The sequence below is a fragment of the Onychostoma macrolepis genome, chromosome 03 (genome assembly GCF_012432095.1).
Source record: "Onychostoma macrolepis isolate SWU-2019 chromosome 03, ASM1243209v1, whole genome shotgun sequence".
NCBI lineage: Eukaryota > Metazoa > Chordata > Actinopteri > Cypriniformes > Cyprinidae > Onychostoma > Onychostoma macrolepis.
The window spans coordinates 30,427,422-30,443,902 of NC_081157.1; the positions used below are offsets into that span (position 1 = coordinate 30,427,422).

The 16,481-nt window shown below is 41.9% G+C and overlaps 1 protein-coding gene across 1 annotated transcript in view; it reads right to left on the reverse strand.

Moving 5' to 3' along the window:
• tnrc18 (trinucleotide repeat containing 18) overlaps nt 1–16,481 on the reverse strand; it is a 66,517-nt gene that overhangs the window by 16,750 nt on the left and 33,286 nt on the right. The window contains 15 exon segments of the mRNA XM_058768441.1: nt 1,564–1,692; nt 2,095–2,150; nt 2,153–2,497; nt 3,226–3,465; nt 7,021–7,281; nt 8,245–8,617; nt 8,737–8,911; nt 8,996–9,160; nt 9,273–9,406; nt 10,189–10,340; nt 10,797–11,774; nt 12,462–12,888; nt 13,986–14,170; nt 14,345–14,491; nt 15,067–15,272. Coding sequence (XP_058624424.1) covers nt 1,564–1,692; nt 2,095–2,150; nt 2,153–2,497; nt 3,226–3,465; nt 7,021–7,281; nt 8,245–8,617; nt 8,737–8,911; nt 8,996–9,160; nt 9,273–9,406; nt 10,189–10,340; nt 10,797–11,774; nt 12,462–12,888; nt 13,986–14,170; nt 14,345–14,491; nt 15,067–15,272 — 3,973 coding nt within the window.

The window sequence follows — 16,481 nt, forward strand, 5'->3', positions numbered from 1 at the left end:
GGAGAATTGATTCAGTAAAACCCATTTAGATGAGTGACAAGCTCGGCTCGCAAGATGTAGGATTTCTTGATTTCGAATGCGGCAAATACCCAGAGGAGTTCCCGAGCTTCTGCACTGTGCATTATAACACGTGATTTATACATAAGATGAAAAAACAGCAGCGGTGGAGAGTTTTAAAATGCAGTGGAGATTTATCTTGAGAAGAAATAAATAAATTGTGCGGAAGGGGCGGAGAAACGGATGGAGCGAGATGTCGTTTGGTTAATTTCACTGCTTTCCCTTCCCGCTGAGTGTGCAGTCTAATTAGGCTTGCTGCTCTATTGCACTCGCCCCTTTTCTCTCTCCTTCTCCTTCCCCATCTCACCTCCCTCCCTTTGGTCACGGTGGGTACTGAGAGCAGGCCCATGCAGACTGGGACAGGGGAGCAGGAAGGGGAGGCTCATTTAAATGCAAGGCTTCTCCCAATAGGCCTCGAGCCTGCCAGGTAAAATTATTCTAATCCCTTTCGCTGTTTCTACTCGGCGTCACAGTGTAGCACAAAATGGCTGCTCAACACTAAGTCCGTTTCAAATATTTATTATGTGGCATGTAAAAATGTGAGGTAATACACAGTGCATCGTGTATTTTATGTACTAAGAGTGTCGAGGCAGGCCAAACAAATGTAAAAGTATGGTATTTTTGTCATCAGTCGTAAGAGTGGTCAAAATATAATATAATATAATCATTAAAGGTCAAAAGTTTGGAGGTTGGTCAGATTTTTTGGGGTTATGGAAAGTTGCCTGTAATTCTCCCCATATGTTAAGTATTATTACAATTGAAAAGACCTGTTTTCTATTTCATTATATTTTAAAATTGAATTTATTCTAATGATGTTAAAGCTGAATTTTCAGCAGTCATTGCTCTGGTTTTCTGTGTCTCATGATCCTTCAGAAATCATTCTAATATGCTGATTTGTTTAAAAATATTTCTTATTAACATCAATGTTGAAAACAGTCGTATCGCTTAATATGTTTGTGGAACCCATGATAAATTTTTTTCAGGATTTTTTTAATGAATAGAAAAGAAAAAAAACGGCATTTATTTGAAATCATTTGTAACATTATACATTTCTTTACTGCCACTTTTGATTATTTAATGCCCCCTTGGAGAATAAAACTATTAATTTTTTTAAAAGAAAAATTTAATACAATTGCATGAGCCTAAATAAAATTAATAGATAAGCTTAACTTATAATATCTTTATAATACACCAGCAACCATCAACTGGAAAATAAATATTTTTTTATTGTTTATTAAATACAGTAGTCAACATTTGAAGTGGATCAAAACCTTTCATCAAAGCTGTTGTCGTTCTTGTCTTAGGACAAGAACTTTTTTGATCCACTTCAAATGTTGACTACTGTATTTAATAAACAATAAAAAAATATTTATTTTCCAGTTGATGGTTGCTGGTAGATCTTGGAATTGACTCAAGAGGAAACAGCCATTTCTGTTCATCAGTCAAAATATTGCAAAATATCAGCCAGTTTATGACTTATTAGCATTGCGGTGTTAGCCAAGTTACCTCTCTGGCTTTGGGCTTCACTTTGCTCTTGCGCCCTGGGCTGACAGGGAGAGCTCCGGTGCCATCCGAGGGAGTGCTGGAGAGCTGGGGTGGGGGCAGACACAGGGGGGTCTCCTTAACCCTCTTCTTCTGGAACATTCACACCAGATACAAAGCCAAACCATCAGCATGAAAAGCCTCATACAAATGCATGACACAATTGGGCTCAGTTCTCCCATACATTACAGCCATTCAACAACACTGGATAGACAAGCAAACATTAATAGGCAGTCATGCACTGAACACTATAAAAATAAATAAATAAATAAAATAAAAAAACGAGGGAGGATTCGGAGGGTGGAACGGTGATGGCTGGTAATTGTAGCCTGGCAAGCAGCAGTCATCCTTTTGTGTCCAACAACATGACTCTCACAGCGGGAGGCTTTCTTGTCCGACAAATGTAGCAGGACACCTGCTGGTATCAAGCGCCCTCAGTGTTTCGCTGGGTCTGGCACATAGGACTTGATCTACATCAATAAAACAAGGGCTTACCTTGTTGGGGTCTTTCGCTTCCTTGCCTTTGGCCAGCTCCTTAGGGCTCTGTGGGATGCTTTGGGGCCACGGGCGGGTTTGGGAGTAAGCGGAAGAGGAGTTTTGCTGGACGGGGAGATGGGGTTGGCTTGGGCTGCATCGTGGAGGAAGATGCGTTCGCTTCTCCGTCGCGTCCACTGTTCGTCTTCGCTCCCGTCAGCGGTAAGGTCGAAACTGAACTCCTGGGGAGACTTGGGTTTCTTGGGTTTGCGTCCACGCTTGCTGGGGCTGGAGTCGTCACGCATGACGCTCGCGGGCGGCAAGAGCGGGAGCTCAGGAGCCGACCGTTTGCCGTGCAACAGCGACGGAAACTTCTTTCTCATCTTAACATCGCTCTCAGAATCCGTAAACTCGAACTCTGTACCTACAATCCAGAAGACATAACCTTCGGTTATTACTAAAGCATGCAAACTAAATGCACTCGCACATAAACGCAAAGTGCCTTTTATGAAAAACACACCAGTAATATAAATACTAGGCCATCTGCTATAATTTAAACCATCTACATGTGGTCAACTCATTTGCAAACGAAGAACGACAATATAATATAATGTGCACATGTGAGATATAAACAGGGCCAGATGTGGGAGCAGAATTAAGTCTGAGCGTTGTTGCAGGGTCTTGGAATAGTTAATGAAGGGGGCTGTTGGTCTCCGCTGGCAGGCCTGTCGTGCGCACTGCTGGGTACCCGCTCAGGATCACAGCACAACCTCATCAAAGCAAGGCCTGTCAGCATCACATTCTCAGCGAGCGCAAGCGGCGCAGCAAACACACACACACCAATGCGGCGGGGGGATAATGACACTCCATTCTCAAGGTGGGGCACAACTGATGGGTGTCTATATTGAATAACACCCCTACTGAGTGACTGCTCCAAGCACAATGTGTTTTCATCTGCCAGCACCTTTCAATTCTCTCTCGCCGGCGCACATGCACGACACAGCACAACAAAAGACAGCCAATAACAATGCATCACCTTGTCACCTGGGAATTCAAGTCCCATGGGCTTGGAAAAGCAGCTGATGTCACACTTAAGAGATTACAGATGAACCTAAGAGCGTAGGAAAAAACAAAAAACAAACACTTCCTTACCCAGAAGACTCTGCCGTTCCTCTTTTTTCTTGGCTTTCTGTTTAGCCTCCAGTTGGACAATGGAGAGCGGATTGGTGACAATGGGGCTCGGGATAGCGCTGGCGGCGAAGCGGGCCAGAAGACCCAGTCCGCTTTCTTCTATGGATGACGAACACAGGCCATCGCTTTCATCAAGCTCGTAATCATACCCATCTTCATCCTCGTCATCATCCTCATAATCATCCCGTTCGGTAAAATACTCTGTTAACAGTGGGAAGAAAATCATTTAGTATTTTTGACAAAACATGAAAGGTTCAGAAATTGATGAAGCCTGTGACATCCCATCATATAATGCAGAGCTTTCAACTCTAGACCTGGAGGACCAGTGTCCTGCTGAGTTTAACTAGAACCCCAAACAAACACCCAAACAAGCTAATAAAGGCGTTAAGAATTACTTGTAAATAACACTTTTAAAAACAAAGGTTCCATAATTGTTTTTTTCCATTTATCTTTTTTTTTTCTTTTTTTTTTAAGAACAATTTTGGGGTGTTCTTAAAAGAACCACTTTTTTAATAACCTATAGAACACTTTTTCGCTAGAATCTTTTGTGCAGTGGAAAAATTCTTTGTGGGTGCCAACAAAGAACCTTTATTTTTAAGAGTGTGCAGACAAGTGGGTTAAATGGAGATTAAAGTTTGCAGGGCACTTGCCCTCCAGCACTGGAGTTGAAGTGATAGTTCACCCAAATATGAAAATTCTGTCATTATTTGCTCACCTTCATGTCATTCCAAACCTGAAATGAGGAGTTCTTCTCCTGAACATAAAGATAATTTGAAGAATGTTTTTTTGTCCATACAATGGAAGTTAATTGGGTCTAATCAATGTTGTTTCAGGCCCTATTGAGTTTCATTGAATGGACAAAAAATATTTTGTGTGTTCTGAATTAGGAAATGAAAAAAATAACAGGTTTGGAATAACATGAGAGGGAGTAAATGGCAAGATTTACATTTTTATGTGAACGATCCATTTCAATCATCCTCCGTTAAATCAAAACCTCAATCACATGCAAATAAATAAGAAATATCCATCATATGACCATTTTCCCTGCTAGTTCTCTTTGTAGAACAATAAAACCATCGAATTCAATCTGCATAGCTATGAATACTAGATTACTATCACTAATGCGTCATTCGGCCAGCAGTAGTGTTCTTCTCACTCTCACGTATCCAATGTAATCTAGCACCGCAGAAGCCGACTTTCTCTAGATTAATGTGTTCTTGCTCAAACACTGCAGCCCACCCACCACTACACAAGATTACTGGTGGGGGACAAAGCCTGGTTTCATGCGGGCAGCATATACTAAGCTGGGTAGGCAGGATCTAGCAAACGCAGCTTTCAAACCTCAGAGCTTTAGGGCAGGATTTAAAATCAGCATGGCTGTTGGCTCGTTCCAAATCGAGAGGGGCTGGGAATGCAAAAGCCCAAACCAAATAAGAGAAGCCAGTAAAGTGGCCTTGCCCAATGTGCTGAATGAGCTGAATCACTGAGGGAAAAATGGGAATAGAAATAAGCCACAAGCACTGCAGAAAGCTAAGGTTGCTGGCAGAATCCCTGACTAAGAAAGTCATCAATTATTAACAGCCTCTTCAGCTCGAAGCTTGTCTAAACTGATAAAGGACAAAAAAAACCTCAAGGACTAACTGTAAGACAGTAGGTACCCACTTTAAGCAACACCCCCTTTTCTCTCATTCTCTGGAGGGTGAGGAACACGCTTGGTGATGGAAACAGACACACAGGTTGTGAGTAGCTGAAGCCAGAGGTGAGTTTGTTAAAGACGCAGACTTTGTAGCAGACAAGGACTTGGTTATGTTGTGAACATAATTTTATAGATGCCAAAGCGTTAAAACCTGAAGCATGTATTACATGAACTGACAGCAAGCAGAGGATGTGTACAGGAAGAGGAAAGCTGAGGAACACAAAGCAGGCTCTGTGAGGACAGTCCTCCATGGCTCCTGAGACTCAACTCAGACCATTAACCACTTCAACCATGGTTATGTTCTTTTTCAATTCAAGCCTCTTGCTTCCTTTGCGGTAAATTATAAAAAATAAAAAAAACTTAAAAAAATAAAAAAATAAAAACTGAATCAAAATAAGTAAATCTTATACATAGCTATCTTACTCATGCCTTCAATTCTATCCAACATCAAAGAGAAACACTATTTAGTTATATACTGTGTAACAACGCCAAAACAAATCAAATAAAATCTCGCAGATGTAGAAAACTTCTAAAACATTAAATTATTAATGACCAAAAATAAGGCAGTGAAGAAGAAAAAGGTGAAGGTAAAGAAGAATGTGAAGGAGGTGGTGAAGGAGAAGAAGAAGGTCAAGATGAAGAACAAGGTTGTGAAGGAGATGAAGAGAAGATGATGGAGAAGATGGAGATCTCTTAAAATTGAAAAAAAAAAATAAATAAATAAAAAATCCACCAAATACAAACATAACCATGGCTTGAGGGCATGTAACAGGAGGTGAGCATGTTACAAAGGTATTTACAACACCTCGTCTGTTATTCAGTCTTTTTTTTTTGTTTTGTTTGTGTTTTGGTTCTGTAACAGTATAAGCACAAATTAGTAGAAATTATTGAGAAGTCACAGCAAAAGAGGGTGGTGGCCTACTTACAGAACAATGCTCAAGGCTCAGGTGACATGGATAGTGACCTCACGCTGAACAGCTGGCTGCCCTACTCCCAGCCAAGCGCTTTGCTTCTTATTTTGTTGCAGCAGGACAAGCAAACGCACAGACCGATAGACATTCAAAAGCATCATGGGTAGGAGAAGGGGTCAGAGGTGGAGGGGTGGCCAAGCAGCTGCAGGGAGAGAGCGAGCAGTCTAGAGAAGCTAGGTTATTCATTTTTTAGTAAACCAGGGAGCTCCCTATTTTCCAAATATCCCATAATGCTTTGCCTGTTCACACATTTACCATAGTGGAAAACACTTCTTGGAACAGTTCAAGATTCATGATTGCAGGTTAAGCTTAGAAGTTCTACAAATTCTGGTTGTGTGCATGTTGATTAAGTGACTTAAGTGTAGTTATAATGGTAGTATGCTCTACTACCAGTGCTTTCACGTTAGTTTATAGGACTCATTAAATGATAAATGTAAACAATATTGTAAGTGTAAAAAACATCTCATCTGAATTCAACAGTTTCTCATTTGTTAAATATCTGATCACTTTGAAGAACCTAACAAGAAGTTAGTTATGTTTCTCAAAGTCATTTGGCCTAATGAATCTCATCAGCACTGCTCATGAGCGCTGAACTTATGCAAAGATCTCCTTGTGACAGCTCTTCACTGATGAAAGGGATATTTGAACAACAGAGGAAACCAGGAGTGTGGAGCGTTGCAACCTAATACTCTACAGCAGGAGATGTAGCGAAAGAGACAGAGAACACTGCATTTCTTTACTTTCAGTAAAAATGAAATCAGCATGTTTAATAAAGCTTGGGTACCAAACTGCAATACAATAAAGAACACTTTCCACAGCCACACACATTTTAATGCACAATGGCAAGACATTCCCATATAAAAAGTAAAACCATTTAGAAGTGACTCTAACAAGAGCCGATTATATTATATACTGGATGTGAGGTAGCAAATTCTGACGCAAGCATCTTAAAAAAGGCTTCTCAGGAAAAATGTCATCATGACCAATGGTCATGGTTAAAAATACAAGACAGACCAAAAAAAAAAAAAAAAGCTAAAATCGAGAGGCTGCCTTCTCGATTCTGTGCATAGTGAGGTATGCTTTATTAACCTTGGTCAAATGAGTCCTCAGAGGAGCTGACTCCTGCCTCCTGTAGCAATAAAGCAAAGTGCTTATGTTTCCTCTCTTTGGCCGCCTGCTTGGACTTGAGTGATGAAGACAAAGATGAAGAGGCTCTCTTGGACGATGAGCGCTTTTTCTTGGATGGAGTGCTGCACAGGCCGGGGAGCTGTGGACGTGACCCTGTTCTTCCCAACATGGAGCTGGGAGGCCAGCCATCCTTCAGGGAATCGTCCTCTTCTGAATCTGTGTCTGGTACAAATCACAACAGATTTCACTCGAGATGGAGGTTCAAAAGCACGATAAACTAAAAACTGATTCAAAACAATTATACTAGACTATTATTATATATACACACTGCCATTCAAAAATTTGGGGTCAGTCAGATATTTTTTGACTAATGCATAATACTTTTATTAATCAAGGATGCTTAAATTGATCAAAAGTGGCAGTACAGTTATTTATACCGTTATAAAAAATTCCTATTTCAAGTAAATGCCATTCTTTTGAACTTTCTTTTCATCAAAGAATCCTGGAAATATGTATCACACTTTCCACAAAAGTATTAACCAGCACTAAAGTTTTCAACATAAGAAATGTTTCTCGAGCAGCAAATCAGCATATTAGAATGATTTCTGAAGGATCATGTGACACTGAAGACTGGAGCAATGGCAGCTGAAAATTCAGCTTTGAAAAAATTACATTTTAAAATATATTAAAATAGAAAACAGTTCTTTTAAACTAAGATAATATTTCCCAATAGTACTGTTTTTACTGTATTTATGATTTAAAAAAAAAAAATGCAGCCTTGGTGAGTATGAGAGACTTCTTTCAAAACATTAGTAATAGTTTTAATCCCAAACTTTTGAATGTTAATGAATATATTTTTATATTAGGACAGCATTTTGTTCATTTTATGTAAAGAAAAAAAAAAAATATATATATATATCTTGATTAATACCATTACTGTGGTTTAAAATTACTCGTACTGCCTCGCTCCTAAATAGTAACATCTAAATGCAGCCCAAAGTAATTTATTACAGATATTACCATAAACACATAATGGTAGATAGTTATCAACAAAAACTCTCCATTATCTAAGATGAAAAAATACATATTTAGCAGGAAAAAGCCCCTGGGGTTCTTGTAACCTGTTTACATTAGAAACAAAACACTGGCAACAACAACAACAAAAAAATTACACTTCTGACTTACTGTTAGAATAGCTGCTGATTTCTGACCTCATTGGAGAATAAGGTGCTTTCCGCTGGCCTTTTCCCTTAAGGCATGGATCTGAAGGCTTCGTTTTGGCTGCCATTTTGCTTTTACCTCCTTTGGAAGACTTGTGAAAGATGCTGAGATCTTTCGACAGGCTGGATTTTCCCATATTGACTCTCATGTCTATATCGGTGAGCATGGGGACTCTGCTTCCAGAACTAGCCCTGGACTTCCCTAAGGAACCGTCTATGAACTTACAAGAGGGCTTGCTGAGTTTACTGAGCTTAGTGAGGGACAAGGCCTTGTCGAGTTTGGATGCCAACTGCTCCTGCTCGCTCACTCGGCTCTTCTTCACAGCCATTTTAGATGCCTGTTAAAAGAGATAAAAGCAATGAATGGATTTTTATTTGATGCATGTTTGTTCAACAAAAGCAAAAATGTTCAGATATTTAGGAGCTAGAAATCCACTCCTGTATACCAGAGACCAACCTCATGAGAGAAGCTTGAAGATGCCTCCTGCTCGCTCCAGCTCTTTTTTTTCTTCTTCAATCTCAACGCACTCTCTTCCTCCTCCTCCTCCTCATCTCGGTTAGAGGCCCGAAAGCGCTTCCTCAGCACCTCCCCGCTCTCTGAGTCCTCGGAGTAAAGCACGCTTCTGCCCAACCTGCAAAACAACAGAGCGTTCAGCTGGAGGGCAGGCCGTGTGGAGCACAGCTGGGCCTTATCGGTGCCTGAGCTACACACTCACTTTGCAGACTTCGAATCCAGCTTGCTGGAGGGTGGAGACAGTGCGCATAGGCCATGTTTCCTCTTTCGGGGACGTCCCGGGCCCCTGCGGGCTAAACTTCTGTTCCTCTCCTGCTGCTGGATGTGTTGTTGTTGCTGCTGCTGTTGTTGTTGCTGACGTTTATCTCTGTGAATCACAAATAGCAGACTGTTTGTTAGAGGGATTAAACGAGATAGATTTGCATTACTGATCTTAATGAAGTGGTGTAAAGGGAGGTAATGTTAATTGGGAGACTCACTCTTTGTCTCTCCGCCTCTGCAGTTTGACTAGCTCTCGTTGCTTTTCTTTGTAACGTTGCTGAAGCTCAGTGAGTCTCACACGGTAGTCCACTTCTACGGTGTCCATTCCCTCCAAAGAGGATTTGGAGAACATCTAAGAGAGGAAAACAAGATTACCGTCTGTGGTTGGACTTCCATAGCCAGTACTCTAAGCAGCAACAAAAGTATTATTAGCTAAAAGAGAGCTATGAGGTTATGTCCCTATGTCAAATGTCTGAAAAAAAGTAAACTGCTAAATGTAAAAATTAAAATGGCAATGGATTTTGCATTTTAACTGCATTTAAATGTAAAAACTACAAATGTCTCTAACTGAAAACGCTGTTAAAACGTAAAAAAGAAATTAAATAAATAAAAAATAATCAAATGCCACTGGAATTAATAAACACTGCTTACATGTTAAAATATCAAACACCACTAGCTGTAAACACAGTGAAAATAAACATTTAAATTCCACTGGAATTTGCAAACACTGCTTACATGTTAAAACTTCAAATGTCACTAGCCTCAAACAGCTAAAACGGAAAAATTTAAATGCCACTGGGAATTGTAAGCACTGCTTAGAAGTTAAAACATCAAACACCACTAGAAAATTGTAAACAATTAAAATAATGTAAATGCCACTGGAATTGGCAAACACTGCTCAAATGTACAAAAATTCAAATGCCACTATTTGTAAACATTGTTAAAAATGTGAGCACTTCAAATGCTACTGGAATTTGTAAACATGACATTTAAAAATGTTAACATTGCTTGTATTTAAATCTACAAAGATTTTAGAATCACCACCATTCTGAGAGCAAAAAAAAAAAAACTTCTTAAGCACAGGTTTATAAGAGGGAGAAGAAAATAAAGAGAGTAATAAAAAGGCAAGCATACAGTTTCATCTTTCTTCTGTCTCCAGCTGTATTTCTTATTAGGGTTGAGCTCTCGGGGGAGGCGGATGATAACCTGAGGTTGACACTCGATGGCCTCCAGGAGGACCTGCCTGCCAGCTTCCAGCAGACTCTCCAGTCCACAGAGCATTACAGCTGCACACACAAACACACGATCGATAGCAACATTAATTACCTCTAGGGAGCACAGGGCAGCCCCACATTCTCCAATACATCAGTATATATATATATATATATATATATATATAGGTGTTTTTTGTGGCAGACTGCATTAATGGACTTGACATCCAGATACACCCAAAAGAACAGACAGTTGCATTTACTTATTCTTTAAACGAAGGCTTTTACTCTAAAGGCAGCTTGAAGAGCAAGCAGCACTGGCACACCGTTCAACACTCCAGTAAATTCTGAATATATTCACTAGAGCTGAAACAATTCCTGAGCTTGTTTCAGCCCATTTTACTTTACAGCACACTACAGCGAGCAAATCTCTCTCCCCAATCGCCCCGCTTCTCTGAGAACTGTTGAAGCACGCTAGATCAAGTCCCACATCCTTCAGATTTCCCTTCCTCTCTCTGAAACGAGACTCACCCTGTGTGTCATCTCTGGGTTGCCTCTGCATCTCCAGCTCCAGCTCTGCCATCTGGCTGAGTAGGGCCATGCCTTCCAGAGCAGTGGACTCTAGGGGACTGACACCCGCGCAGAGCTCAGATCTAGAGCTACACGCATCTGCCAGGATGGACACCGCTCCGGCCTGCGGAAGTTCACTGGCTGTGACCAGAGCAAACATGCCTGCCATGGGGTCTTCAGGCAGGATGGCCACCGGTGCGGAAGAGGGCTGAAGGTGAGGAGGGCTGCTGTTAGGCAGGAAAGGATTGTCAAGTTTGGACTCCAGGTGTGGAGCATCCGGGACAGGATCTCTGAGGTCTACTGGGTTCAGGCTATCAGAGAGATCTAAGGGCGGTTTTGCTGGTTGGATGTCACAAACCACATGGTGTGCATCCGTGTAACTAGATGAGGTTTTGTAGACTTGGTCTACCAGACTAATCGAGGCCTCTGCAGTTTCTGCTCTGGTGGTTCTCTCAGAGTCCAGCCTAGATGTTTCGTATAGCCCTGAATGGCTTGAGGAGGCAGTTTCGATTTTGACAGCCTCCCTATCTTCCTCATCTGATTCCTCCTCTGGCGATGGTGTGGCTTTGCCTCTAGGGTGAGCTTCAGCCTCTGTGGGGGTGCTAGAGTTTTGAGTGGTGATGGGTGCAAGCCTCGAGCTGTTCTGGCTCAGGACGTCTTTGTTGTCTTCCAGGTTTGGCTCTTTTTTGAACACCGTGCCGCCCTCCTCCATGGACTCTGGCTCTCTGGATGCCTGAAGTGGCTCCACAACCACTGGAGAACACAAGTGCTGGGGTTTGACATCTGCGGCGGTCGCCAAGTGCTCGGAGGTCTCAGCCGGCAACGGCACATCTGGCGCCAGGCCGTCAGCATCTGCGGCAGCAGCCGGCTGGAGGAGGTAGGGGTAATGGCTGCCGAAAGGTGCCGTTATCGATTGGTACGGGTAGCCGGGAGGAATTTCTGCCAAAGAAACAGAAAAGACAGGTTTTTGAGGTGCTTATGCAAAGAGTAGAGGGGCTTTAGTTTCCTGCGACAGAGTGACAAAGTGATTAATAACCCCACATGTTCTCCGGCACAGGGGCTTTATGAAACTTTCATGAACCAAATGGCTTCAGCACAAGCATCCCAAAAGCCCTTATATACACACAGGCCAACACGTTCGTGCATACTCATACATTCAGAATGCACCGTGAGCAGAAAATCTATTTATTCTGAGCATTGAACATTTTTAAAGGGAAACCGCCAGGGGATACGGGTACAAAAGGGCTGCTGTCATAAGAAGTCTCTATTCCAGTGAAGTGGCAGCTGGTAATCCCATATGTGGGGATATTTGCAGGCTACTCATTAAGACTGCACTACCCTGCACATTCTGACATGAAGAATAGCACACTGCGCTTGATTGCAGTCCTGTGTGGATTCTCGGTCCCCTCCCAAACAGATTTCCTTAAAAACAGCACTATGGTGATTAATGACCGTGCATTATTAAACAGCTTTCCTTTTGGTTTTTGATTAGTGTCCCTCTCATTTACTGTGCAATATGCAAATAAACAATTATTTCATAAGAACATGCAGTTGAGGCGACTGTGACAAATTAAGCAGACTCAATCCTGGACATTTAATTTTGGGAAAGCTGATCTTCCCACTTACCACGGTACATGGATGGGAAGGGAGCAGAAGGTTGCTTCTGTAGACTGAGTGGTTCTTTCTCAGGCACTTCCACAGACTCCTCTTTGGTCTGGATGGGGGAGGTAGGAGAGGGCGATGCTGAAGCAGGGCTGACTGAGTGAAGAACAGGAGACGACGGATGGGAGTAGGGCTGTTGAGGAAGGGACTTCTCCACTTTGGGTCTGTCCTCAGACTTCAGTGCAGTGACAGGTGAAGGCAGCGGTGGGACGGGCTGTGGCGTCAGGGCTTTGCTGTACGAGGTGGAGGGGGTCGGGGAGCGTGGGGGAGGCTTGCGTGAGTGCAGGGCTGGAGTGGGGATGCCTGCGAGACTGGATTTGGCCCCTTCGACTCCTCTCTTCTCTGGCTTTTCCTCCAAATCTGTCCTCGTTTGACTTGCATTTAACCTCTCCTGCACCATCGTAAAAACAAATCAAAACTTTTTTTAAAACTTAATTACAAGCCTATTCAAAAAATGTGTCTAAAAATATATTTTTATAGAATACATAATGTTCAAGAAGTATAAGATACATGAAAATTTACAATATTTTGGACTTCATACAAAAAGTTGATATATGCATTTGGTTTATATGCCTGTTTTTCATGTTGAACATCCTGAGTTGGTGCAAAAAGATCTTAAAGGATAAGTCAACTCCAGAATAAAAATTTCCTGATAATTTACTCACCATCATGACATCCAAGATGTTCATGTCTTTTCTTTCTTCAGTTGCAAAGAAATTAAGTTTTTTGGAGGAAAACATTCCAAGATAATTTTTTTCCATGTAGTGGACTTCAATGTTGGCCAACGATTTCAAGGTCAAAAATGCAGTTTTAATGCAGCTTCAAAGGGCTCTACACGATCCCAGCCGAGGAATAAGGGCCTTATCTAGCGAAACAATCTGTCATTTAAAAAAAAAAAATATATATTTATACATGCTTGGCTGGGATGCGCATGCGCGTCTTTATTAGGTGATATTAAAAAGGTCAATGTTGGGTGATTTTAAAGTTGGAAGAGAAAATTAGTGAGTTTTTAAAAACGAAATCCAAAAGACAAAGGACTAACTGCGTGCAGCCTTTCCAACATGATTACGTAATGTGTGAAGACACGCATGAGCATCGCAGAGCTAGAGCAAGCCGAGCATGTGTGTTTAAAAAAAAAAAAATAGTGAATAAATAAACTTTTTTTTTTTTTTCTTCAGAAAATTACAGATAATTTCACTAGATAAGACCCTTATTCCTTGGCTGGGATTGTGTAGAGTCCTCTGAAGCTGCACTGAAACTGCATTTTTGACCTTGAAATCTTGGAAAAAATCCTGGAATGTTTTCCTCGAAAAACTTAATTTCTTTGTGACGGAAGAAAGAAAGACACCCTGGATGACATGGGGGTGAGTAAATTACCAGGAAAAATTTATTCTGGAAGTGTACTTATCCTTTAAGGACTACAAAATGGGAAATACAGGAATGCCTCCCAACGATTATAATGACATTGACAGACAAAGAGCCTCATACCACTAACTGTGCGTTCCTCTGCAGCTCCATGACCTGTGCGGTCTGGTGCTGGATCATGTAGAGCTCCTGTTGGCGCAGGAGCTGCTGGTGGGAGAGGAGCTGGAGCTGATGGGCATGCTGCAGAGTGCTTCCTGCCGGCGGGTACATGGCCGACCACAGCGGGGGGCCTCGCTCTAACATCTCAGCTTTTAAAAGAACAGGAGGAATACTTGAGCATCCCGCATCAAGTAGATTTATTCTGCTACATGTCAGGGACATCACTCCCACTCACTTTTAGAAATGCATGTTTTATGCGTGTGTGAGAATGGAAACACAGGAAAATATGAATACAGAAACTGTGGCGAATACATGGGACCTACCATAGTGTGGCAGATGCTCTGTCGGAATAACAACCACCTGCCCGGTTTGTGGATCTCGGGCAAACTGGTAAGGTGGGGGGATGGAGCCTGTCAAGGCAGGAGGATATCCTGGAGGCAGCGCCTGATGAAGGGAAGGGGGACCCAGACCTGTACACAACAGAGGGGAAAATGGTTGGGTTCACCGTACTTGTAGTTGATGGTCCATTTGCACTTGCTTTCTGGCAGCTTCGTGAACGCTCAAGAGTTAATTCCCAAGAGAAACACCATTCCCCCCATAATCTCACCCTTGTGTGTGGAGCACGGACCTCGTTGAAATCCTGCCAAGAGGCACAGTACTTTAACTACAGCAATTTACTTAGGGGACATTTTTGTTTTTAAAGTAAAGTCTAGACAGAAACTCAAATGTCAGACAACTGTGAACTGACCGTGCTGTTCACTGTTATTCTTGGATGGAAGTTGTTGAGTGAGACTGATTGTTTCTAAGAATGTCTAAAACACTCAGCCTAGACAAAACGCTCGGGCCGTCTGGCAGGGCAACAGACTGCCTCGAGGAAATAATTCAGCGCCCAAATCCCATTCACAACACAGTTCTGCAGCATTCCAAAGTCCATGACCCATAATCATTTATTACTCATTAAAACAGGAATAAATGCAAGGCAATTGCTTGTTGTAACATGACATAATTCTTATACAACAGGCATAAGTGAAGAAAAGGTGGGTACCATATGGAGAACCAGACAGCCACATGGTGGGGGCTCCTGGGCGGGTCAGCCATGGGTGGGACGCCAGGTGGGAGGCAGGGTCAGCAGGCCAGCGGCCCGCACCAGCCAGAGTCGGTCCACCAGTCACCATCAGGTTGGGGTTCAGTCCGCTAGCAGGCACCATAGGTGGATGCAACTGGGTGTAGTCTGCCAACTCTTTATTCTCTCTGTGAATGACAAGAGATTTACTTATTAGCGGTTCACCAATGTATAGCAAAGTCAGTTAGAATTTGCATTTGCACATTTGTGTTTGTAAAGTAAATAAAAGCTACTGTAGTTATAAAAATATATATTTTTAAAAACCTGCCACATTTCCTTTAAAAGAAACATGGCAGCAAAAACATGCACATGTTGTGCAAAAATATCCTGTAATATATTCAAATATATCCTACTTTTAGGGTAAAAAAATAAAAAAAATACTTATATTAGCCAAAAGGCAGTTTTCTAATTTACTTACGTAACCCTTTTCACCACAGGCTTGTGATAAGGCAAATACTTCACACAGTATTGCGTGAAGTATTAAACCCCTTTAGATTGTATTGATTGGTAAAATGGTGAAAGAGACATCTCATTGTGGAATAACCAGTCTAGGATTGTAATATGATTCTCACTTTATCACCTTAATGAAAGGCTAAGGGGAATATCTGTTTTTAAACAATATGTTACCACTGGACTACTGACTTATACACTTACAGAGTACGTAATGAAATAAACAACATGAACATAGTAGCTCAACTTCAACTTAGTATTATGGGGGAAAAAGATCACAATGCATTAAACAACCAATATGAAAATAAAAAAAAAATAAAAAATGTAAACAAACAGAAAAAACCCGGGTATAGCCTTGTTTGTGTTAACCTGAGTGCACTGTTACTGTTTTTTTTAAGCAAGCTTGCATTTAAGTTTGTTGACGTGCTTAATGTTGGAGCTCATGGAGAAAACGTCAAACTTCCTTGTGTAGAGTGGGAAAACACAGCTCCTACCGGGTCTGCATACAACCCCTGTGCAGGCTTGAGCCGCTCCGTCCGCCCTCCGACGACGACAAACAGTCCACAGCGATGGGAAGCCACCTGCGGCAGGTGACGATCTCCTCCCGACGCAGTCTCCTCTCGTTTGGCAAGCAAAGGATGTGTCTCAAGTCCCCTTAACTATGTGCTGAGCTAACTTAGCCAGAGCAAGCTAACTTGGCTGAGCTCACTTTACCGTACAAAACCACACATCTCCGTCAGCAGTTCTCAGTCCCACGGACCCACACTCCTACATGGAGAGCGTGTTGTCTCAAACAAATTAAAGTCTAACTTAAAGTTGGTACAGACTAGAGTGGTTATTGTGAGCTTAACGTTTATTAAACCTCTAAATATTATCTCTAAAACGTA